This window comes from Bacillus rossius, chromosome 1 (assembly GCF_032445375.1).
Source record: "Bacillus rossius redtenbacheri isolate Brsri chromosome 1, Brsri_v3, whole genome shotgun sequence".
NCBI lineage: Eukaryota > Metazoa > Arthropoda > Insecta > Phasmatodea > Bacillidae > Bacillus > Bacillus rossius.
Window position 1 is genome coordinate 361,242,995 of NC_086330.1, and position 27,532 is coordinate 361,270,526.

At 38.4% G+C, this 27,532-nt stretch overlaps 1 protein-coding gene across 10 annotated transcripts in view; it reads left to right on the forward strand.

The window, feature by feature from the left end:
- The window catches only part of LOC134528296 (kinesin light chain), a 247,810-nt gene that overhangs the window by 77,569 nt on the left and 142,709 nt on the right, over positions 1-27,532 (forward strand). Inside the window, exon 1 of one of the 10 annotated variants that reach the window (XM_063361803.1) lies at positions 1,198-1,545. The exons of 8 other annotated variants lie outside the window; for them this stretch is intronic. In XM_063361803.1, coding sequence (XP_063217873.1) covers positions 1,517-1,545 — 29 coding nt within the window. In that variant the 5' untranslated portion in view covers positions 1,198-1,516. Of the gene's footprint in view, positions 1-1,197; positions 1,546-27,532 lie in introns of those variants that run through there. One more of the 10 variants, XM_063361797.1, reaches the window with a different exon arrangement.

Sequence of the window (27,532 nt, forward strand, 5' to 3'; positions counted from 1 at the left end):
CTGAACAAGAGGAGAGGAAAGGTCGCATCGTGGCTGAATACTTCCCAGAAGTTTCTTTGTTCCAAAGCAATGGATTTCAGTTCGCGCCACTTCAGCCGGAATTACGATACCGTCACTCTTCCGTCCGTCATGGCCACCCAGCCAGCCAACATGAATTACCATGCGTCCGTTAGAATGTTTTCCCAAGTATGTCCTTCCTGTCAACAATACATGTTTTTCTCTCCGACATTTATATCGATGTTTGATATTTATGCCGTTTTCCTGTATGCATAGTTTTAGGAAATCCTAGGAAAAATTCAGAGTCGCGAATGAATTGTTTGGATGTTAGTTTTAACAACCGTAATGTCGTTATGCGAAACATCTGAACGATCAGAATACACCACAGGCCTGTATTCCGGTGACAACTGACAGGCGCAACCAAACCATGTACATGATCCGTCCGTCCGTTCCTCTGGAGTATGAGATAGCCAAACTTTTGACGGACGGATGAAAATTTTCGGGCCATCAGATTGGTTGCAGGTCATGTTATCAGACGGACGGAGGTTACGGGCTATGGTAATTTCGGCCTTACTCGTAGGTCTGCAACTTATTTACACAGTTTTTATTATTTGTAAGTGGAATTCATTTTAGTAGCGTCTCTGTAACTTTGGACCTACAAGCTCTGCCAGTGCGAAGCAAATTTCTTCAAGGAACGTTGAAGATTTCCGGGAGAGCCAAATTAATAAACCCATTTAAGTTCAATTTATTAAATTAAGTTTTGCAAACCTGTGGAGCAAATGCAGACAAGAAGCAGGTATTTTTTTAATAATGAAATTATTATTTTTTAAATTTTACTACTACATATTTGCAATTTTTCTTTTATATCATGAAACTGAATTTTGCTTTCTTGAATTGTGATAGTCATTTTTGTCCGTCTGTCTTGCGTGGCCGTGATTTCCACAAGCCTAACCTTGGATATTACTCTTTGAACCGATCTATTTGAAGCTTTTTCTACCTCTATATATATAATTTTGTTTTATGTGGAATAATTAATTTTCCTTCTCGGTACCATGCATGTGGGGGCAGGTGAGGCCATCCATCTCTCTATAGTTGATCAAACCGCAGCTAGAGGGGGGGAAAGTGCCGAGGGTGGTACGACTGTCGCGGGGTCGAAGACGCGGGAGGTATCGATATATCGCGGGCGCGCGCGCGCATGCGCGGTGGCGGGCGCGCGGCGCGCAGATGCCGGCGGGGTCCGGTCCCGACGACAGTCGCCGCTCGCGCCGCCCGAAGCTTCTCCGTCCCGGCGGGACCATTCAGCTGCACGTTCGCTCCTTTACGTTCGCTCGCGCTTTTTGGTTTTCTTTCCTTTCGGTTTGGTTCGGTTGGCGGGTCCGCGAGCAGGTCGCAGTGTGTGTCCGGGGTCGACGCCTGAGGGACCGGCGGGAGATGCCATCGCCCGCCGCGGCGACCAGGCCGTCGGCGTCGCGAGTCTGTCGAGGGGTTGTCGCTTGCAGGCGGCGCTGAGGCGGCGAACATGTCCAAGACCATCAATGCCTACCGCGTGTAAGTCCAGTCTCCTCTTTCTCTGCGTATCACTCACTACTTCAGACCATACCTGACCTCTGAAGTTGATACCAGGTATTCGTGAACACGTGTATAATTAACTATACGTTTAAAAACTTTGGTACTTTATAAAATGACATTAAAACCAATTTGATGTGTTTCCGAGACGTCAGAAATGCTTCATAATAGACTTCTAAGGAGATATTGCTTTTCAAAAAAAATTTGGATTCCTCATTTAATTGGCAGGTATTATTACATACCCCCAAACCCAAAATTCTACGATCATCCACTTTTACACATAATTCCAAGTTGGGTCCGTCCCTGCAATGATTTTATTTTATTTTATGAATTTAGTGTTGTACTGCTTAAATACTAAACAGACTACAGACGGATTAAGGATTAGTTTTACATTTATAAACAAAAAAAAAGACTCAATTCGGGTAGGCTGTCAATTGTTCTTTGATTGGCTTGCAAATTTGAATTTGAACTACTAAACAGGTGCATAATAGTTAGTAATAAATATAACACCAATAACTATGCGTGCGTGTTGCAGAGAGGGAGAGCGCTATCGGCTCAAATATCATAGCGTCGTTTACCCCGGGCGAGTATACGTAGTTACTCACTGGACGAAAAAATAATTCACGAGCTTGTCAGCGTGACATCACCAGCTCTTGTCTGTGGAACTCCCGTACCCGCCGACAAGAAACTTCCTGTTAGGTTATGGTGGTGTAAGTTACCCACGGACACGTGACTAGTTAATTTTGATTTTCATAGAACATAATATTTAAGGGCACATTAAATTGACGTTTAAAATGTTAAATCTCTTAAGCACAATGGGTACCTCTTTATTCGTGGAGCTTTGCTTTATGTTTTATACTTTGGTTTTAAAAATGAATATTTTTAACTTAACCTACCAACCAATCAAAAGTTAGCTTTCACATGTCTAGAAATGCTAATTATTTAAATGATCACGTTAATGATTTTACTGAATTGAATATTTTAGTGAGACGAAATTTGTGTGTTTTTTAAAACAGGCAGAAAATTTTTATGCCTAGGCTATATTTTAATATTAAATCTGATTGGTCAGAATTTTCTTCCTTAGTGGAATAGATCAAAATTATTTTATGAATGTTTGAGTAGGCAAAGAACATTCCATGGGATGGGACTTGTTCTATATTCATTCCTCGTCCAAAAAGACGCAAATTATTACCGAAGTCTAATTTCGTATTGACTTTTATTACTAGGAAGAGAAAATTAATAATTATTCTCAAGAAAATATATGTATTTTAGTATATTTCACGAAGAAATAAGATACGATACTAAATCAACGTACTAAATTTAATTTGTTTAGACGGCCGAAGTTTTATAAGGATTAAATAGTTACGAACTTATAGTTTGGGAAAGTTAAATATCAGTATGAACGATTTGCGGTGCTAACAGAAGATAATGTTTTATGAAATTATAAATAAACAAATTGCTGCTACTTATCACTGCCACTCCAGAAGTGTTTATTAATACAGTTTGATACTCTTATAACGGAATGTCTTTATATACTCGAAGGGGCGAATTTTTTTATACTAGCATCCAGTTTTGATATCGAAGTTTAAATACCTTGTTTGATCGTGAATTAATATTTTTCACTTAATAAAAAATTTGAAAGAAAGATTTAAGTTTCAAGACAAATAAGTCTTAAATTGTTATAACAAAAATTTTCTACCCGGAGGATACCTGATATCGTTGAGGTTTCAGAACTTCTCGACCTTACGAGTAGCTATTTTGTTTTTGCTTAAGGGATGTCGTTCTTTCTGACTGCATTACAGTGGTGTGTGTGTTTCGGAACACTATGCTCTTCACGCCTTTTATTTTCCTTCAGTAGATTCTGGATCTGCCACTGATGTGTGTCGTAGACAGTATAAATTGCAACCTAATCTAGTTGGCATTGCTTATGTAGTCAAAATAAAAGCAGAAATTCTTAAAAAAAAAAAAAAAAATTTGCCGTGGAAACGCAACAAACCCGGGAAGTCTTCTTTTCACAGACGAGAGAGCCAAACGCCCGATCGTGCATCTTCGGTTTTTTTTGTTCATTGTAAATAAATATGGCGGTGTTGATAAAAGGATACTAATGGTCAATTAGGTTAGGTTAGCTACATTATAAATACTTTAAAACATTGTGAACGGTTGATTTGGTTAGGATAGCTACATTAAAGACACCGTGAAATCATGTTAACTTCGGGGAACTTCTGGTGTGGCTGTCTCGTCTGTGAAATGAAGGCTTCCCCAACAACCCCAACACGGTGGTCGAAGGCGAGCCGCAGGAGGATGGCAGTTGCTAGCACAGGTGCTCGGGAAGAACGCAACACAGCCAGCCGGTGGAACGCGAGTCGCAGCTGTTATCTCGATTGTTAGCACAGTGACTGCGTCACCGCCTGGTCGCGTCGGCCGGCGCGATCCGGCAAGACACGTGATACCGGGAAGCCTACGATTCACGCCGAGTATTCGACATGCCCACATTGTCAGAAAAACCTTGTCAAAAAGTAGTTGTTTTTATTATTATTATTATTTTCCCTTCTATAAAAATGACTGACCTTAATAATTACAAATTTATTATTTCAGAAGAACAAACATAAATGGTGTTTTATTTTTTCATTCATACATAACTTTCCAGTATGTGTAACACTCACATTGACTAGATTTTCTCATTGGTAGCATTGGAGAAGTTAGCATTGACATTTCCGGCATTTAAAAAATACGTTTTTTCACCTAAAAAAAATAATTCCCAAGACACCCGAAGGCAAGTATTCGGTAATCTTCGGGCATGTCGAATACTCGGCGTGAATCGTAGGCTCCCGCGTGATACCGCTCGTCAGTTTGCCGCTACAACCCTCCCCCCCTGATTTCCCGTGCTTAAAGACCTCTGAGCAACTCGCAACGATATAGCCTTGGCTGCATGCGCGACGACAACATTGAAAATAGCACACGAGTACCAAACTTACATCTTAGTTTTTCGCAAAGGACTGTTTATACTCTCAACACTCAACAGTCAATGAGAGGCTTACGTAGAAGAGATGTAAACCACTTTGCCAACTTGTTTAGGTTGAATGAGAAGTGGCCTCGAACGAAACAAGTTCAGACTTTGTGTAACCGCGCGCTTAGGTTGAACATGTTTTTCTCGGGTCGTTACCACAACGCCGAAATACCATTACGCCGAATGTCAAAATTGACCACAACGTTTACACCTAGAAAATGCTGTGTACCACAACGCCGAATTACCACAACGCCGAAATAACAACTGAATGAAATTGTGTGTGTTTCTTAAATGTATCTTGACGCCGAAATACCACAGTCAAACCTAACCTAACCTAACCTAACCTAACCTAACCTAACCTAACCTAACCTAACCTAACCTTTGTGGCAGTCCTGCAATGACATTTTTCGGCGTTAGTGTATTTCGGCGTTGTGGTACATATCAGTTTTTTCTAGCTGTCGGCGTTGTGGTCAATTTGGCATTTCGGCATTGTGGTATTTCGGCGTTGTGGTCAATTTGGCATTTCGGCGTTGTATTTCGGCGACGTGGTGCGTCCCCGTTTTTCTCTTAATAGTTCATTGTCCCGTGTAACCGCGCCCTTAGACATTATTTCCTCGTATCACCATGCCAATAATATAATTAAAACTTAGATGCGGAGTGTAGGCATCAAATCGGTGCTCGTTATTTTGACGCGAGTCAACAACACTTCCACGCGATTTTCAGGATTTTTCGACCACGTGACTGGAGTCGCTAGAAGCATGTCTATGTACTTATTTTCTTTACTCTGGACTGCACCCTATTGTCTTGTGTTAGCATTTAAAACCGAACTAAGCCATTTTGGTTTTAACAGTTATTATGCAGTAACAATTTTATATTGTTATAATTTAAAAATTTGGTTTCCTTAAAGCATCATAGCTTATATTTTAAGGGAATGTATGAAAATATTATTACTTGCTGCAGCAAATAGTTTCCTCTGTGAAATCATTGGCGTTTAGTATTGACTCATTTTTAGAAATGACTTCAACTGTAATGTTCTTTGTAAAATTCTTTTGTGATTACTGCCTGAGCGAGGAAAATTGTCATTGTTAAACATAACAAATTATTAAGGCAAACAAAAAATTGAAACCAATATGGCATGTATAGGTTTCTCTCGCCCCTTAAATGGGTGATAGGCACGGTATTCCTTTCCCGTGTCATCAACTCTGCGCGTTACTTGTGAGGCAGAGTGTATTAAATCTAAAAAAAAGTTAATATGCATATAGAATATTTCCTTGTTGAACAACGGCCCTATAGCATAATAGCGTATATTTATCGGTTATATACTTGTTTTATTCCCACAGAAAATGTGTTAAGGTATCTTTTGAGATTGATGAAAGCTCTGAGCTCTAATCTGTTACGTAATCACCCGACCACCTCGCATGTATAATCAATCTAATGTGAAGTATAAACATGATTAGATTGTTCCTATGTGCAGCCAGTATGTGGTTTCCGTGATAGAGTTTATCAGTCGTCACTATTTTGCTTCTGTGCGCATGGTTCGTAGGCGGGCCACATGTAGTATAGAGTGGTTCAGTTTAGTATGGTTTATTGAACACTTTTTTTGTGTCAAGTTTGGAAAAAAATATGAAATAACGTCATAGAAAATACAACGATACAATCAATACATAATTAATAAGCAAATAAACAGTGTTACGTGTGTATTTATTGATTATATCACAAATTCATTGAGGGAATGTAAAGAAAGGACAATCAATAAGTTTTCTGTTCTTTTAAAGCTGCCTGTTTAAAAAGTATGTTTTCTTTTAAATGATACAGTTTGTAAGGGGAATTTTTTTTTTGCATAGTTAAATTAACCAGTGGCTTATGTAGGTAGTTTTTTCTAGAGCAATTAGCAAAAGAGTATCAAGTAATTTTAAGTTGACAATGTGCAAAAATGTAATATTTTATGTCAATACATTAATTGAAAGTCAAGCTGGGTCATATATGGGAAAATGTAGTTCCAAAATACTCTGTACACAAAATATCCAAAATACACTGTACACAAAATGTACAAAACACACTGTACACAAAATATACAAAACAGATTACAGTGATAAAAATAAAACCTTCTGAAAAATACTATTTTTGATTTATACTCTTTTGCCTAAAAGTCAAGATTTCTTGCATTTTGTTTATGAGTTATATAAATTTGTCTAAAATAATTAGGGTGTTTCGATAGAAACAAAGGTAATGATAGGTAATGATATTCACATGCTGGAAATATTGTGTCGTATACATATCTCAAGTAGTGGCTTCTAACTGAAAATGTTCCCTTGTTGTTGAGTGATTTAACTGTAGCGTGCTCGGTGGCGATGCTTGCTGGGAGCGCTACGCTCATTAGGCAAGAAAGCCGGGGAGTGATGGCATCTAGTCAACACTCCTGCATGAATCATTCACAGGGTTCTTGCAGGCAGGGAAAACATGTAACTTTAAACTTGTCTTCAAAACTTGGAATACACAGGCAAATTGTCAATATCTGAGTACAAAACAATATCGGTGATTCTTCATACTACGAAATATCTTAATGTCTTAAAACCGAATATATTTTGATCATAAATTATTTTGCTGGTAGTACATCAGAAGCCCATTTTCACCTAAATTAATTAAGTGTAAGAGGCACAAACAATTTTCGTACATTAATTTGAATCAGGATCAAACACCTTTGGGCCTAGTCTATAGTTTCATCACAATCGATAAATTTACCGTTTCATAGTTTTATCAAACAAATGTATATTCGTTATCTTTATCATGCTACCATTGTTGGTTACGCAGTGTTGATTAAAATAAGTGCAAACTGTACCTATATTGTGCAGGAAAACATTTTTAAGTTAATTTACACTATATTGTTTCGACCGGGTTCGTAAAGGGATAGCTCAATTAATGATTTTACTACACAGTTTTATTTATTTCCACTGTTTACTTCACTAACAAATAATCTTCTAAAAATGCCTAAAAATCAATTACACCTAAATAAAAATCTATTCCCCAGTCACTCAGTTTTTACACACCGCACACCTCGCTGGGCCGCACCTCTGGTGCAACTCTCGCCGTAGCACTCCTCGTGGACCTCCGTCGCGTGACTGCGTCACCGCACTCCGCCGCCGCCGTCGCACTTCCCTTCGCCTAGATCCCACTCGACGCCTCGCTCGGTATTTCGCTCGGAACTCCGCCGCGCCCGCGAAAATATCGCCCGGAACTGAACTCTCCCTGGAACCTTCGTCCAGGGACTTCGCCGCTCTATCGCCCGGAAACTCTGCCGCGGGAAAACTCCCGACTCCACTGAACTGACTTCCCGCCCTGGAACCTTCGTCTAAGGATTTCGCCGCTCTGCCGCACCCGCGGCACTATCGCCCGGGAAACTCCGTCGCGAGAAAACTCCCAGCTCCCAGCTGAACTGACTCGGAGGCCGGCGTCCCAGGCTTATATATCACAGGCGCCACTTCTATAATTCACGAGCGCGGCTGGGGCCAGTCGCGTGATTCCGTGCCGACCCGACGCGAGAAAAATCTAGACACGCGTCGGCAGCTGCCAGGTGGCGCGCGGGACTCCCCAGCTGTCAGGTGACAGTAACGTCGCTGAGATAAGGCGTCGCACGGGGAGTGGAGGGAAAAAGGGGGAAAGCGGCGACCCTTGTAATCTACAGACGCGCGCGGCACATCTCACGTTGCGGCGGCCACATGATGTCATCCAGCTTTCACCTGCGCGCCGCAGCTCTGCTTACGTTCGTAACAATATGTATACCTACCTATATTTGTCGAGATGTGTTTTGATCAGGGTTTAATAAAAAAACGAATTTTATTTAAAAAAAAAACCTGTGATTTTTGTTAAATCACCTTTTTTATTACGTTATTCCGCTTTCTGCCACTCATGTTCAACCAGAAAAGTTGTAACATCAAAGAACTGAAGTCCAGCAAATCTGCACATCTGATTCGGACTAGACCACAGAGAGGTTATTTCCCATGAGGATTATCCATAAAATGGGCGTTTCCCACAGAATAAGAATTAACAGTACAGTCGGGGATTTCCCACAGAATATAAATTTTTAAAAATAATATATATTTTTAGTTCATTATACATACTGTATTTAATTTACTAATTAATTCAATTGTACAAGAGTATATAGCTGGGTAAAATTTACAACTTAATTCAAATAATGTAAATAAGATCTTGATTCGTATATAATTTTTTGTTCAGGTAAATCACAAGAAACATTAATGAGCTAACTTTTGTTGCTATTAGAATAGAATCAGACCTTTCATTAAAAATATATAAAGTCTTTTTAAAATACATTAAAAACCCATCTTTTTTTAAAAAAAATATTAAAAAAAACTTGGTTTCAACGAGACAGCCCTGGCTTTGATATTAATTTTTTCTTTTAGTATATAATTTATTTTGCCAGTTATACCGACAAAACAGTTGGGCAGGGGGGGGGGGGGGAGATGTTGCATGTGACATGGAAAAGGAAATGAGCTGTGGGCCCCTGATCAAGAGACCATGACAATTCCGAGTTTAATAGACGGTGCACTGTAATTTGGAATGTCGTGCCGTTTTAAGGGGGAGAGATAGGAACCGAAATACGCCATCTTGGATCCAACGGTCTTTTCAGGTCGTACCAAATTTCTGTCGTTTAATATTTCAAAAATTAGGCTTCGTTGAAGCATGTTGTATAATTTTATGGAATGCCTGAAATTAACTGTGACTTACTGCTACAAATTGTTCACCCTATATGAAGTAATGACCGTATGGTATTAATTAATTTTTGTGAATGACTATGCAATTTACTTAATACTGTCAATACACAATATGTTACGGTCTTTTTAAATCTCATAATTTGTGATGTCTGTTTTAAGAAGGGGTCACAATTGCCATGTTTTTTCCCCCCTTCATTACTACTAGTTACGGATATTTCTATAAATTTAACACTATACCGAGTTTGCATTGTTAGTGTTATTAAAATATTTTTTACATGAAATCCAGTGAGTGTCATATAATGGGTGTAAAACGGCGCGCAAATGATACAAATTACAAACATGTGTATACTACACCGGAAATATCTGTGTAAACCTAGGTATAGTGTTAAACTGACAGAATAAACAATTTAGTAGTTGTAATGACGATAAAAAATCAATATGGTGTGAGAGATCCCATTTAGCTAAGGCAAATTTACAATGTAGAAAAAAAATTGTTATGGCATGCAAAGTGTTCAAACCGATATGACATATATAGGTTCCAATCGTTCCTTCTTATACTCTTGCTTGCTTTAGCGCACGACGTAAAAAAAAAATACACAGGTTCACTTATACTTAATAACATGTTATTGGTCCGTTTGGAAATCGCTGTCGAGTTTCACACGAGACGCTGCTAGGTACTTTAGTCCCGCTTTTGTCTGTGAGTGGTCCTCCTCCTAATTTTGGCGGGACGTCAGGCTGGTGGTGAGTCGAAGTTCCCGGAGTCAATTACCCACCGGTTGAATCATTTTCCTCCCACGTTCCAGTCTTCAACTTGTGTACGGATGAAAAATCTTGGGCATATGCCGTTGAAAAGCTAACCTGTACCGAAATTGCTTCGACAGTAATAATTCTAGGGTCCAATAAAGTTTTAACTAAATGTCGTCTTCAGATAGTTGTTGAATTAACATTTCTTCCCCCTTCCCCCTCAAAAGTATTTTGATGTATTTGCTTATAATTTTTTTTTTTTGTTAAGTCGCGCCCGCTTCTTTGCGGAGAGTCGAAGAGCAGCGTGTGTAGTGTTGTTTGGCCCTCATCCTGCGGGAGTCGGCGGGAAACCACGGCGGGATCTCCCGCCACCCCGGGCGATGCGCGGGGGCAGCAAACGAAACCCCTGATTGGCCGGGCGCCGGCGTGGAAGCGCGCGCGATAAGGCTCGCGGGGTCACCGCAGCCGTCGCCCCAAGACCTCGGTGCGACTGTCGTCCGCCGAGGTCGCCCCGAGTAGTTCGTCGGGGCCATCGCCCGAACATTCCTACTCCAGTGTTTTCTTTCACGCCAGAATACGTTAAACTTGTGCTTACCGTTTCAGTTGGTACGTGTACGGTCGGCTGTGGTAAAGTAAAATTAAAATTTTCACTTTTTTCTTTTGTTGACGGGACTGGATGCCGAAATGTGATTACAGAATTTGAAATGTTTTAGAATTTTTGTTTTGGACAGACTATGTATTTAGAAAATACGTAAAAAAAAGAATAGTGCATGACCATATTTTTTTAATTAGTAAGTGTAACGATGCGAACAAAGGCTTTATTTGGTTGTTTTCGGTCATATTTGTTATTGCTTTTAGTGAAAAACGGCGATAATTCGAAATATGACATTCATGTCCAATATAATTAATATTCTATGTGAAAACACCGGATACTCTTGGGGCCAGCCTAATCAGGGCTGTATCTGTGTTAGTGAGTAGGGATGATAAGTGCGACGCTCGCTGGTGCTTCAAGCGCGGTGTCGCCTCTAAGTGCAATGCTTTCGACTGGGCGCAGTTGTCTGGACGTGCAGAGGGCAACTATGGGACTTGAGCGGTAACTATAACATTATATGGCGGAATAATGAAGATACAAGTGTAATGCCAAAAAAAATTTCTCAAAATACGCGTTTTACGTTCTTTTAATGAATCTTGCAATTGGCAATTTTTAATTAATAATATTCTTTGGAATTATGACATTACATTGTATGTGCCTGATGACGGGACCATGTCTATTCCCGTAACGTCGCAACTGTGTTGACATTTAAAGCTTACTGAGTTCGTCTCTTAGCTATATTGTTAAAGGTTGTTTTGTCTGTTGATATTTACTATTTTTTTTGAAACTGTCTCGTTGTTAGCCCCACTGTGTCTGTGTGGTTATTTTTAATGACTAAATTTCTTCCACGGAATAGTCTGTACTGTCTTATATTTAGAGATTGACGTCAGTTGATTTAGGCTTCCTCTCTGTGAGTTTGTGCTTTTATTTATCATTCCCGAAGTTTTTCCATTATAAACAGTGCAAAACTGCAATGGCGTATGTACAAAGAAATGGTTTTAATTTATACTAAAAATAGAGGTTAAAAAACGAAATAACGGCAACAGAATTACCCATCTGCTGTCAGCGCATTCTTAAATGTTTTTTTTTTTTTTAAACACACTACTCGGATATCTAGAACATTTTTCAAATCGCGTGGTATCTTCTGAAGCTCTGCACGCCTTAAATAAGCCCCCTTAATGGGGACAAGGCCCTGCCGTATTGGATTTTTTTAAAACATATTTTTGCTTTAACTCGAATTTTGAACTATTCATCCCAATTTCATTTTTTGGCATATCAAGACACAAATCATAATCCCAGATCATCTATACCTTGTTGCAACCACATATTTACTAACAGGCTCTAGTTTGTAAGTGCCGCGAGGAGAAATGACTTGTATCACAACTACAACTATCATGACACACACAAGTGTTGACTTCAACCAGTGGTCGGAGCTGTGTCCTGTGTCCACGTGAAACAAAAAAACAAAACAAAAAAATCTCTGAAGCTGTACCGCAACCGGTGTCAGTATTTGAAAAGGCAAGATGGCGGGATGCCTGACACCCCTCACAGGAGCACACGTTGAGGGAGCGTGACTCTCGCTTGCTTGGTCGTAGCTTTGAATATATATACTGTATAGAAGTCGCGAGTGGATAGGATTTACTCTACGTTTTTCAGGAGCGTATGATGAGCAGCTTGGGAACTTCATCGCTGCAGGGCGCTGCCGTAACTCCCTGTATCGTGTTAGGTTGTTATTTACACGCTAGAGCGCAGCAATGTCGCCCTCTGTCATTCCCCGTACCCCCCACCAATCATTCACTGCAGCTCAAGGTCGTTCAACGGGAGGGGGAAGGGGTGTTTGAAGAGTTCGACACTTGTCCGCTAGGGACCACCACAAGTCGATGCCCTAGAGATGGTGGCGATTGCGGCGGTGAATTAACCAACTACCTCAAACCGTATTAGAAATTTTAACCTGGGCTGGCGACTTCTATACAGTATATATATTGAAAGGTCGTAGCAACGTGTCGGCCGCTCCGGAACACGCCCCAGGATGACCCGCGCAGCTACCGGACCGGCCCGGCGGGTGCCTTGCACGTGAGAGTGTTCGCTTCTTGAATGTTTTAAGCGGTTTCTTTTCCCCCCTCCTTCCCAGGCCGTCAAACCGGGCGGTGGAATGCGGCGCCCGGGAAGCGACACGGGACAAGGCGTTCTCCGACGTGTCGGCGCGCTTCGAGCGCGTACATCATTCCGAGAACCCGTTAGCAAGGTCCGCCCAAATTCGTTATCATCGCGGAGTTGACAAGTTTTCACCTCAAATTTACGAAAAAACACCCTGCTTGCTTACAGGGCTGTCCTGAGAAACCAACGCCCCGGGAGCAAATTATTTTCTCGGACCCTCTCCCTATTATTATATAATGTACTACTTTTCAAGGTATTATTATTGTGTATTCAGTTGTATTTTAAAATAAAATATTAGAATTAAGGAAAGGAATGGGCCATGTTTTAAATTCAAAGCTGTATAATTACCAAAAAGATATTTTGTTTTGAAAATGTGTATAAAACTTTGAGGAACATATTCCGCGGATAAATGATTCTGTGCAACATATCCAATCGTATTTTAACGTTAAAAAAAAAAATAATAATGAAGTAAGCAGATGAACGTGTTTGTGATTTGAAACGGTACACTTAAAATAATATTTTTGGTCCGGTTTATATCAAAACTTTATAGTGCATAAAGAGCATTGTCCGCTGGAGCAATTATCCAATTTTATTTTAACTCAAAATATTAAAATGAAGTCAGCAGTTAAATATGTTCGTGATGCTAAACTGTATCATAAGCAAAATATTCTTGATTTTTTGAAATATTATTTATAAAATTTTGGTATGAACTGGGTACGCAATAGAGAACAATTACCCTTTTCAGAACGTCACAATTGAAAAACAAATCTTGAAGACTAAATGAATGTTTTGTGGTCATAACGGTAAACGTTATTTGTGCGTATCGGATAATTTGTAATGTTTCCCTGTGAATTATATTAGCAATATACTTGTAATTTTCGTCCTATCAGGGTAAACCCAAGCATAAAAAAAAACTCAGTTGGTGCTCCACTGGTGCCCATCATTCTTCCTCTCTTCCCCCCTCGTCCAACTACTTTCCCCTCCGCCAAGATCCAAGGATATATTTTTATTTACTAATATCTTGGTGAATTTGCCGGTTGTGAGTTCACGGATTATGGTTATGAACTCGTAATAACCATCTTGATGTGTATACGAAACCTTCAAAAACTTGTTGACCCTACAGCAGACGTATTCTTCCTCCTTCCTCGTGCATGTTTGCAATAGAACACAGGAAGTAGGAAGCAGGGATCTGACGTTTATTTTATACGAAGAGACGGTTATCTGGAAACACGAAGAATACCTAGTTTATTTGACGTAATTTTTTCGCTGAATAGCCCGTAAATTTTATTGGGTTTTATAACTGTGCATGAATATGCACAGTGAGATTGAGAGTTCAGATCATTCGCAACCTTCCGAGGTGATGACGGGTTGTGTTTGAACCAGGATTTTAAGTGAAACATCGTAGCTCTTCGTATGCGGCATTTGGTAGGAGTAATTTCGTGCCTGCTGCCATCTGTGACGGGTAGCGCGAAATGTAAAGTTCACAAACAACAAAAGGAAATGTTATAGTATTAACTGTTTTAGTGAATTTTGAATGAGATGGGGAATATTTTTATAAAATTGCTTGTCGAAAAACAGGTTCAAGACCGGGGTTTAATATTTCTTCACGTCTTTTTCGCTTTTATCGAAGCCGTTTCATTATATAGTTTAAAATTTATGATTTGCTAATTAAACGATTCTGTAGTCTACGTAGCTGCTCCGGCAGCGAATTCTAGGGGCGGGTGCGGAAACTACGTGTGATTCGCGTCAAGAAATGTATTTGAAAACACAATTTACTTATGTTTATCACGACTCGGCATTATTTCAAAGAAATCTACGTTAAATTTCGTATTAGTAGTGTATTTGCAACATGAGAAGACATGAATTTGCTCGTTACCGAGTTTAGATTATGCACATCTCTAGCGAGTACTCAAAAGACTCGCTCACAATTTTTTTTTCTCGCAACTAATTTAAACGTGGCGTACGGTTTCTTGTGTCGTTGGGTAATACACCAATTTACCTCAACCATTCATTCCGTCAGTGCTCCGTCCTCACGTGATCGCCCCTCGTCTCCAATGACCTCGTTGGCGACGAGATGTCATGCCTCATTCATTCATTCATTCATTCATTCATTCGTTGGGATGATTACGTAACACACAAACAAATTAATCCAAGTATGTACAGTTTGATTTTTTTTGTAATGTTAGAGATTTTTGTAATGTCGAGTTTTTTTTTTTTTGCGTATCGAACCTTGTTACTTCATCCACCAATTATTTTTAATTGATTGCGGAAATTAATTTCAACGTCCACCGGCGAAGAATAGGTCGTGGTGAACCGCACCTCGCTTCGTACGGAGATATATCGAGATGGAATAATGTTTCCGCGATAAAATTTTAATTAATTCAGAAAATTCTGTTGGTAGGTATTTATTGTGAAGCGAGCGCATTGCAAAAAAAAAAAAACCACACACACACACACACACACAAGCAATTCAAAATGTAACTGAATGAGAAATTGTTGCTATGCGTCATTGCATGGCGCAACCTTAATTTTTCAGGAAGTACCACAAAATATCAATGCATTTGTAATTTTTGCATGAATATTTTTTACAGTTTGTATGTATTCATCATAATTAATATTTAACTGCAGTAGTGTTAGAAAAAAACATCATTAGGTTGATTTTTTAAAAATTGTTTCTAAAAAAAAAAACAATTTCCCTAGCAACTTCAGCCATATTTATTTAAAATGAAATTGAAACACACAAAGAATTTAACCTTAATGCTATGTGTTTTGGTGAGTTAAATTAATTACAGTAAAAATTACTTAAATATTTAAACTTTGTATTTGATGAAGAAAAATAACTTTACAGAATTCCTTCAGTTTAGTTGGCACAACTCTTCTGCCTGCTAGTTTTATAGTAAAAAAAATTGAAGATTCATTCTCTAAACACTTAATTACATATTAGTGCCAATAGTCTGATGTTACACTTGTGTTGGCCTTTTCGTTTTTAATCCCATTCATTTCTCGTTCATAGCTTCTTTCTTTTATTACCATGCAGAAGCATAACTTCGTCAGAATCCATTTCCTGTTTATAAAATTACTGAAAAAAAAGACGCCTATTGCAAACATCTACCGGGCTGAAAAATAACATAACCTCTGGAAACAAAACATTCAATCATTTCTCATGAGTTGCCAACCTCGACAATTGGCTATGGTAGGTGTAGGTAATTTTGTTTTTACTGTTTCGTGAAGAAACAACACAACTCTTTGTATCTAAAATAAATGATGGATTTCACGACCACATTAAGCTCTAAATAATGAGCCGACAGATGTTTCTTTTGTTTCATTGAATTCGTGCTCTACTCAATGCAGACAAAATAGTGACGCACGTTTCTGAAATTATTATTATTATTTTTTTTTGCTATGTTGAAAACGTAAGACTACAAAAATTTACTCACAAAATACATACAGAACAGAAGCCGACATTAGCATTTGTTTTAAGACCTTGCTTTTTTTTAATAAAAACATATTTATCATAAGGAATTAAGTCAGCAAACAAACCTGAATAACAACAAAAATGAGAGCGAGTCTTTCAGTTCTCGCCAGGGATGTGTCAACATCTAAATTCGGTAACGAGCCAATTCAAGTGTTTTCATGTTGCAAATAAACATATAATACTAAACTCGGACACAAAGTTTAGCGCAGAATTCTTCAAGATAATGCCGAGCGTGATAAAATATACGAAAATCATTATTTTTTTCTTTCCCTTTTAAAACATGGTTCTGTTTAACAAGATGGTACTATTGATTTCTCAGGGCTATCCTCAAAGCTGAACCTGAAACATTTCTCCCGAAGACAGGAATGATCATCGCCTGCGTTTTTGAGGTTGTATTTCTTTAGGCTCGTTGGGGGTGAAATTTTTAGAAGCACCAGCAATGAAACAAGCGCGCATCACACAACGAGATTTTAAAACATTTGGAAAGGTCCAGTGCGCACGCGCGCGGAAGCTGGTATTGCTGAATTTCGCGGAGCGTGGTCTTGAGGAGAGCGGGGATTGGCTGTCCCGCGACCTAGACGCCGTGACGCGGCGGGCACGTCAGCTGCAGTAGTTTTTATTATGGCGGAGGGAGGGGGGAGAGGAGGTCATCTCGTATTCTCGGCCGTGACTAAGCCTGCCGGCAGCACTTGCTTGGCAGTCATAGCCTCGCCTCGACCACGCAGCGGGAAGCCTTCATTTCACAGACGAGAGAGCCACACCCGAAGTTCCCCGAAGTTCAGGCTCGTTTTTTCCCCCCGTATCTTTAACGTAGCTATCCTAACCAAATCAACCGTCCACAATGTTTTCAAGTATTTATAATGTAGCTAACCTAACCTAATTGACCATTAGTATCCTTTTATCAACACCGCCATATTTATTTACAATGAACCCAAAAAAAAAACCAAAGATGCACGATCGGGAGTTTGGGTCTCTCGTCTGTGAAAAGAAGGCTTCCCGTAGCCTCGCCTGGACCACGCAGCGAGGTCCACGCGCCACTGCCGAGTTCGCGGACAACCAATGGTGACGGGAGGTTGACGTAGGATGCGGTGTCAAAGTTTTTTGTAAGCTATAAAAAGGCGAATAGGAAATAATAATCCTATATATAGTTACTGTTATCACCGACTCTGTAACGCCGAAGATAATGGTGATGGGGGGGGGGGGGGGGTTGGGTTATCACGAAGCACAAATATTAGCCTACTCCATAGAGATGTGTATAAAATAGAATAAGATTGGAAACGAAAAACGTGGGGGCGCATGCAGCAGATAATTTATGCATTAATAGCCCAACTTAACAATTTTATTGCACCGCAAATAACGTGAACCGTCTTTTTTCGTTTTCTTCATCTTTATCTACTCCTTTTCGTTTTTCTTCTTTTTTCACATTTTCATGCATTGTCATCCACTTCTGAGCTATGGTCCAAATTTCAAGTATCTAGCTCATCGGGAAGTTAGTTTAAAATCGATTACAAAATTCCACCGGGATAGACATACAAGAAAGCGAATTAATAAAAAAACATTGTAAAATGGAAGTGTAAAAATAGAGTAACATTTGCAATACAGCTACATAAGCGGAAGACGCCTTAGTTATTAAACAAAAGTGTTTGTTGTACTTATCTTACAAACCCATAGTTATTCAATAATACTTATATATATTTACCGGTGATAGTTTTTTTTTCAATGGAGATTCGTATATTTTTTGTTTAAAATACAGTAAGTGAAATAGATGGCACACTTAAATGTAATTTGATAAAATTTATCTGAACATGTTACGTAAAAGATACACGATTGCAAAATTTATTACACCTGGTACGTTTATATTTTTAGGAAAGGGGGGGGGGATACTACCAAGGCATGCTTATTTGAATGCAATCTTGAACCAACTAACGTTTCTTAAATTTGGGATCTTGGTTGAAAAAAAAAACAACTTATATGTGTCGATTTCTTTGAAAACGATTCAGTATAAAAATGTTGCCAATTCGTGCACTGTCGAACTAAAGTGTGTTTTTCTGCAGTAGTGATATTTTGAGATTTTTGGCCAACTAAAGGTCTAAGACTGTTTCAAAACAAAATTACTCATGCGTTTTAAGAATCAGAGATAAACTGGTTATCAGTTGTAAGAAACCTTTAGACATTAGTGTTTATTCACCTGCCACAAATTTTAGAGGAACTAGAAACATATAGTTGTAGACATTTTAAAACTGACCGAAATGCATGTTGAATGTTCCTATATTTAATAAGTCCTACCGCGTAGACAGGGAACGCAAAGATAGGACACTGGTTGGACTCTCATTCCAACTCTTTTGTGTGTATATATTTTGTATTTATATATTATAAAATGTATACTTAAATCACAGCGAAACAGCAAAATCAGTATTACTTCATGTATTCACAAGGCCAAAAGACGGAGCTGAGAAATCTTCACAAACACGACGGCAGTCGAAGGCACACAAACTGAAAACCCCTCGATTAGCGGAATGTTGTGTTATTTGCCCCTTTATGTTGGTTTTACGTGCCTTTTGTTTTTGCTTGGGACTATTTATCCGATGGTTGGATTACATAAGCATTGCAGTTTGTGTTTTATAGCAAATGTTGCTGCCAGATACGCATGCTTTATATTTGTTTTAATGGTATAAAGTTAGGTAAATGAATATTCATGATTTTTTTTTTCCTAGATACGTCGCGGTCGTCGACTAGAAGTTTACCGTTTGTGTTTCACAGCTGGTTATTCGTACGACATTAAAATGGTAGACTAAGCGTAACTTTAAATGAAATTACCTTAAACTGTTATTTTTCCACTTACACTTGGATGAGAGCATGCATGGGCTATCTTGCGATTTTCGAGTAAAATTTCATGCATGTGTTTTCGATTGAGAAATGTTCTGTTCAGAGGCTCATTTAGAGAGTTAATCGTTCAATGAAGTGTGCGTTTAAATATTTCTTTACAGTTAACCTTTAGCTTTGATTGAAGGACGGTTCTAATGATCTACGAGTCTGCTGTATTAAATGTGTATGTAGTGATGCTGTGGAATTTTCTGTCGCAGACGTTGCCCACAAAGAATCCCCGGTATTTCCGCAGTTGTAAAGACGTGTAATCACCCTGGAGCCTCCCGATCCAGCTGTATAACGGAGCGGGCCCATTCAAGCGAGTGATATTGCGCTGTATTCGTGTATATTTTCCACGCCTCGCCTCGCCTCTCGCTGCTCCGCTGCACGCTGCAATCAACGCGGAAGTAGGTCAACTCCTTCACTGCAGAGGCCCCCGTGGTGCGCCCGGAGGCACTTTGCCCGCATTCGCTGCTGCTCTAGAAGTATACTGATGCTGCTCGAGAAGTATACTGATGCTGCTATAGAAGTATACTGATGCTGCTCGAGATGTATACTGATGCTGCTCTAGAAGTATACTGATGCTGCTCGAGAAGTATACTGATGCTGCTCGAGAAGTATACTGATGCTGCTCGAGAAGTATACTGATGCTGCTATAGAAGTATACTGATGCTGCTCTAGAAGTATACTGGTGCTGCTCTAGAAGTATACTGGTGCTGCTCTAGAAGTACACTGATGCTGCTCTAGAAGTATACTGATGCTGCTCTAGAAGTATACTGATGCTGCTCGAGAAGTATACTGATGCTGCTATAGAAGTATACTGATGCTGCTCGAGATGTATACTGATGCTGCTCGAGATGTATACTGATGCTGCTCGAGAAGTATTCTGATGCTGCTATAGAAGTATACTGATGCTGCTATAGAAGTATACTGATGCTGCTCGAGATGTATACTGATGCTGCTCGAGATGTATACTGATGCTGCTCGAGAAGTATACTTATGCTGCTTGAGAAGTAGACTTTGGAGGGAAGTGGGGATGCGTAACTTCGTCCTTTTGTAATTGGGGGGATAGCGATTTAAATTTGTTCATGGACATAAGTCATTGCTGGTTTACACTGATTGTCATGGGAAAAAAAAACCATCAGGAACGGACGACGATAACTATGAATACATAAACACGCGATATCAGATGATTGTGCCATGTTACATGCCAAGACCGCGCAAATAATTATATGGAATAAATTATGTCAAAAAATTACCACGCAGTGGACTGACAACGCTACAAGAACAGCAAATACAGAAGGGGAAAACATGCATCCACCTTGGACCCCACAGCGACGAGCTCACGAAACGCAATGAAACCAAACATATGAGCTGGACAGCACAACGACAGCAAGAACAGCAAATACAGAAGGGGAAAACATGCATCCACCTTGGACCCCACAGCGACGAGCTCACGAAACGCAATGAAACTAAACATATGAGCTGGACAGCACAACGACAGCAAGAACAGCAAATACAGAAGGGGAAAACATGCATCCACCTTGGACCCCACAGCGACGAGCTCACGAAACGCAATGAAACTAAACATATGAGCTGGACAGCACAACGACAGCAAGAACAGCAAATACAGAAGGGGAAAACATGCATCCACCTTGGACCCCACAGCGACGAGCTCACGAAACGCAATGAAACTAAACATATGAGCTGGACAGCACAACGACAGCAAGAACAGCAAATACAGAAGGGGAAAACATGCATCCACCTTGGACCCCACAGCGACGAGCTCACGAAACGCAATGAAACTAAACATATGAGCTGGACAGCACAACGACAGCAAGAACAGCAAATACAGAAGGGGAAAACATGCATCCACCTTGGACCCCACAGCGACGAGCTCACGAAACGCAATGAAACCAAACATATGAGCTGGACAGCACAACGACAGCAAGAACAGCAAATACAGAAGGGGAAAACATGCATCCACCTTGGACCCCACAGCGACGAGCTCACGAAACGCAATGAAACTAAACATATGAGCTGGACAGCACAACGACAGCAAGAATGATATGAATACATTAGGCTTTCTATGACAAAAGAAAGTCGCGACGTTTCAGGGGAACAAGACATCTGCTTCTTTTTATCAGGCACAAACAGTTGGGTGGCCGTTATGAAATATTTGGTTGAAATTTCGTTGCACCGAATGATTGGAGTGACGAAGTCGAATAGTGTAGCGGGCTGAAAAGCTTCTTGATATGATGGTTGTCATAAAAATTTTTTTTTGGGCATACGGCGAAATTATTTTGCTGCTGCCACAAAACTTTTAGTATAATGATGTTTCACAAGATATTTTGGTTTTGGGCCGGTGGGGTTGCGTTGCGCGCTCTCACTTGGGCGACTCGGGTTCGAACACCGCCGGATGCGACCAGCACTTAACCATAGACAACAAAGATAACGCGTGGATTGTGGCTTGTTGTGATCACTAAACACTAAAAACATGCCCTTGCGCAAGTAGTACCATCTGTCTATGAAAGGGCAGAAGTAAACTATTATCACAAAATCGATCAAAATTAACCGATTCATTAGTCACTTTGTGCAGAATACCCACGAAATATTAATGTACGGCAAAACAAATATTTACTTCTTGCAACAAAATTCCACCAGTAAAAATTTTTATTTTGTTGGCCTACATGAAAAAAATGTAAAGTGGAGTTGACGAAATCATTTAGTCAGGTCAACCGCAGAATATATATTTTTTAAAATAATGTTTGTAAATTTTTGTTTTGTTTCGGTAAACAAACTCTTACTCTCAGTTTACTAAAAGTGCAATTCGCTATCCGTCCAACAACTGAATGCATAAATTGTTACTTAAATAATAATTTTAATAAACGCTCTTAGTGCCTTAACTATGTAACTTAGTAAACGCAACATTAAAATACCGCAGAGTAACTTAAGACTCACATTAAATATGGTAATAAGATTATAAATAGGAAACTGAGGCAAATTAGTATTGGCGAAGCGTATAAGACGGTACTGCATTGCTTTCTAGATATTTTACACCCACGCCGCTAGATGCTACTATTGTATTGTCTCATACTTGTTTCGGTGTGTTCTGTTGTCAGATTAACGCCATAGAACACAACACTTTTAGACACTCCTTTATAATGTCATGAAATTTTTGTTTATTGTATCTAAAACATTTTATTTTTTAAAGGAAAATTTGGAATGAGAATTTTGTAAATATATTTTCTTGTTGTATTTCATCAAGAGAATCTTCGTGATAACATTCAATTTTGTTTATTGAGATGTAACTGAAGACCCCATCTTGGTTTCTGCCGTTTTTGTCACCAAAATTTTCTTATATCATTTAATATTAAAAAAAAACAACAGAATCTGTTTGAGCATAGTCCATAATTTAATGGAATGCCTTGTTATTAATATTGGCTGACTGCTACAAATAGTTTCTCTTGTGAAATAATAATTGGTGTTTAGTATTGAACTATTTTTTTCTTTCAGTACAACTGTAATAATACTGTCAATGTAGACTATTTTATGGTCTTAATAAATTAACTAGTAAAACTAAAATAAAAACTTATAATCAACGATGGTATAAAAATAAGATTTTTAATGTTAACGAGCTGGGTAGAATCAATCTGGCAACAGTGTGCGCCATTTGCTCTGTACTGCAATCTAAGCTTGGGACACACTATGGATATTTTCGTTAACTTTAAACATATATTGTAGAAAATATAGGGACATTCCAAGCTGCCAGGTTCGCTGGCATCACTTACACTTTTCTCGCGTTTTTATCTTTTATCACTTTCATACATCGTCTCTATAACAACATTTGCAAACATTTCAAAAATGTACTACTTCTTCTTGGTGCTTCAGTGTGCGTTGGTACTTGGCGTACAGCTGTAGCCAGGTCGTGCCAGAGATGGTTATACGGCCGTCTGTTGAGAGTTATCTTATCAGCAAGGCAAAGTTGTTTTCACAGACTGGCGTGAAGTGAACATGTAATTCGCTTGCAAGCAAGCCAACGTATTATTCGACCTTTTCCCACTTTAATATCTTCGCCTGGAAAATAGATCTAGTCGTACCACGATGCTGTAAAAGCCCTTGAGGATATTAGCCTGTTACTTTGTAGTTAAAATTTTGGGACGTTGTGATGTATTTCTAACAGTGGAGTTACGGGAAAGATGGGTCCATAGTGCTATATGACCTCTTCCCAAGAATTTTTTGAATTCACCTTTTTATTGTGAGCAAAACACTCCGATATTGCAACACTAGAGAAATATATTGCAACAATAGAGAAAGATTTAATATTTTTTATATCACTGTGAGTGTTGATATAGCGTTATAGGCCCAGCTTTTTCAGAATATCAATTCAGAATATTGCTTTGTTAACGTTATAGTATATGCCACTTAGTGTACGAATTTTAATTTTTAAAAATTGATTTTGTTATTTCTAACGGGATCCGTGGATATGTAGTGTACAGTTTCTTCGCACTGCTTCAAATGTTCATTACATTTAAAGTTTATAAAAAAACCACAAATACACTGGGTAGACAAACTGATTTTATCGTAAATTTACGTGTAGCTTAAACCTTATTCAAAAAAAAAAAATTACCGAAGCCCCAGTTCATGCACAATACTACATGTAGCCTATATAATACTAAGGAACCTTGAATGGTGATTATTTATGTGTAATAATTTTTCAGATTGGAAGTTCAGAATACTTTTTTCAAAAGTATGTTCAGTTATGTGGTCTACAGAATCTGGCTCCGCGACCATTGCATATGTACATCCTTAACGCCATTGGAACACTTGTCTTAACATTGAGCGGAAAATTGCCTGGAATTTAGAATTTTAAAATATTAGTGGCTATTTTAACTTTATGAACACTTCTATCGAAGATCACAAAACATGATTTCAGTTTATTTAATACTAGATTTTGTTTTTAACATATCGTGCATCCAAATAATTCATTGACGAGCCATAAGTTGTAATTATAAACTGATAAAACTATTACGATTAAAAATGTAAATAAAATAAATTCCATAGATCATAGATCGCAACATTGCAGATCTTAAGTGGAGGGGAGCAGTTTTCAGCTACGAAACATTAGGTATTCATCATTTGCTTTCAAATACTATTAAAATAATTTTAATGTATTTTATTTAGTCTTGAACGTACATGTAAGTGTATTATCTTGCAAAGGTTTGAGAAACACATCAGTTGCAGAGACTCAACTAACAGTTAAACGCTCTGTCACTGACCTGTATTTTGTGTAGAATTCGACAGTTATATAGTACCAGTGGTACGCAATCATCAAATGTCACTTGCAATTACTAATCTCAAAGTTGTTTACACTGACGATAGAACAGCAGTGGTATTAGGGATACGTAGGCAATTGGTATTACTTTTGAAAACTGTCAAATTTGAGGAAACGTTTGTGACACAGACTGCACGGAAATAAACAGACCTTAAAAGAAGGTAGCGAATCAGTGTTGCCCATGTATTACGTCATAAATGGATTTAAAAAAAATACAGCACAATGATAACTGAGTAAGAGTGTTTTTTTTTTCATGTGGTCGCGCGCCATCTTGTTCTCTCTGAACTCCTCCCTCTTGCAGGGGTTGTGTATTTCTGCTGGCGTAATCCAATGCAGTATTGATCCAGGCCAGTCCGTGGCCGTGTGCCAAGCCACGACAACGGAACCTGACTTGCGGCAGACACGACTGGACAGAGAGCAAACGTTTTTCGTGTTCTGGCGAGTGCAGTTGTTTTTTAACGATCCCGAGTTTTCCGTGCAGACAGTTTACAATCTTCGGTTGTGCCGTACAGTGACCTAGGCCATGCCCACGATTTTTCATCCAGTTGGATACCTGTGTCAGAAATGTGAATCTCGTAACCTTTTGCAGCCCTGATTAAGAATTTATAATAACAGTTTACTGTCGAGGTGAGATATAAACCGACATAAGTCTTCCATGTTTCACCTGTTTTTAGGCCATTAAAATGTTATTTAGTTTTCAGGCTTGGCTTATTTTAAGCATAGTATATAAGTTAATAGAACTACCTGCTTCAAACCTTTACCTTGTAAAATCATTGGCCCTTTCTTTGTATTTAATTATTTTTGTTAATGAATACAGCTGTAATAATACTGTAAATGAACCCTATGACTAAATTTCTTAAATTATGATCTCGACCATAACGAAGGTATAAATCATCGAAATTAAATTATCATTAGATAGCATAATATAGCGATTAATATATATTTTTAAATATTAAACTAATTTTTTTAACATTTTATATCTACGAAATTTATCAAACAATTTCTTTTTGAAAATAAAAACTGTGAAGATATTTTTGTACCAATCAGGGCTCTCGATAATGAATTTTATTTCACTATATGTGTATATGGGTATTTCCTTTATTAACTTTTAATCTTTTGTTCATTGATTTATATCTAATCGGAACATTTTAGAATTTTCGCCATTTGCTTTACTCCAGTCAAAAATGTGTTAAAATGAAAAACCACTTTTAGTATGTTGTTAGTTGTAACAGTTGTTGACATACCAAAATTTGATTATTTGAAACGGACTTAATGTTTATTTTGTACCAATTATTAAGAAACGATAACTTAAGTCGCTTCTACCATATTTTTATTTATTTGCCTCTATTTGGCAATACCAGTTGCCCGACAAAATTATTTCTAGTCGTCAATGTACCTTGTGTTTGTTATTGTAAATTATTGTTAGTAAACGCTTAATATGGTTTTAATGTGATGTCATGTTACAATCTGTACGTTATAGTGTGTTTGTTGTACGCTTAAGTATTTTGTAGTAAATACATGAATAAAGGGGTTATCGTTTTATAATATTTGCTGGTTTATATTTCAATTTACTAAAGTACTTTTAAAATTTTCACGCGTCTTTTCATGCCAAAAATCTTGGTTGGCGTGGGCAAGTCTGCTCAGTAGCAACATAGGATGTGTTGATGCGGGCAGTATACATTATCGCGAATCAATCAAATGCACAACTAAACGTAATTAAAACGGACACTACTTCATTGCAAGATGGAAATCAAATTCAAATTCAAAAGCTTTTTATTGCGATGTTTGCGTACATTGATATTTACATAGGTTTACATAGTGGAACGCCAGCACATTGTGCTCTTTTTCCATAGTTTATAGACATTATACAACCCTTCATATATACATTTGCATTTATTTAATAATTGTTAAGGTAACTGGTGTTTTATTCGGAGGCTTTTGTGCAGTGTGTTCTGTGCGTCTGACCAAATGCGCGCGCTAATATGATTAGAAACGAATTTTGTCGAATGCTGACACTTGAAATATTTGAATTCGAAGAACAAGGCGTTTAAATATTTTTTTTTACTGCTACAGTTATTATTAAGGTTTGCAGCCAGCATCATGGAAATATGGGAAACCTGGAATTTTAGGGTCATTTTGAATTTTGGGAAATATGAGGGAATAGCCGGGGAAATACTTGTCAAGCCGGAGAATTCAAATAAATGGACAAAAGCTAATCCTGGAACGATATTCCACTAATTATGTCATTTATATTGCATTCTGAATTCACCCTATGCTTGTTGCACTGTAGTTGTGCCAAATATTTTTGAGCAGAGTTTCGTGTTTTGGACGTTGGGATAATTTCCGTCTGCGATGGTGCTTAGGGGTGTGACGTAATAAAAATCAGTTTATGCACACTTTTCAAGGTTATTTTTACTGCGTAAACAGTTTTGTCACGGTAGTGAATAATTCGTTATTAGGTTTGACTATGGTAGTGTTTAGTAAGTAGTGCAAACATAAAAATTTGTTCTTAAAATGTAAATATCATTTTTTTTTAGCCCGTGAAACACATAAAAAATACCCGGATTTTTCTGGACACATTCATTATTTTATTCCACTTGTACTTATCTGTCTGTTAGAGTATATATATTTTTAATAGGTTTCGGTGCTGTCAAGTTTATAACGAGGATTTTCATTGATCGCAGCCAGTAAAGCGCAGCTAATGTCCAGTTATACAATAAATTACAGTAAGAGCGTGATCTAGTCGGATACTAGTTCGAACATGGTTCGAGCAAAACCATGACGATCTCGGATCGAACAGTGCGAGCAGACATGTTCGGTTTTTGTACGTACTTTATTCAGGCTAATTTAATCAGCCGCATCAAAATATTTAAACGTTATTTACAAAATTACAGATCATTTATAAAACTGAGCAAAACTGCTACTTATTGTAATACCCATATTTTAGCTGCTTTATAATTAATGTCTTTAAAATCAAATTTGTGTTTTGTAATAGTATAGTTTCGCATCACATGCACATTCGCTTGCTTACTTTATTTTAATATTTCACCTTAAAATACAATTG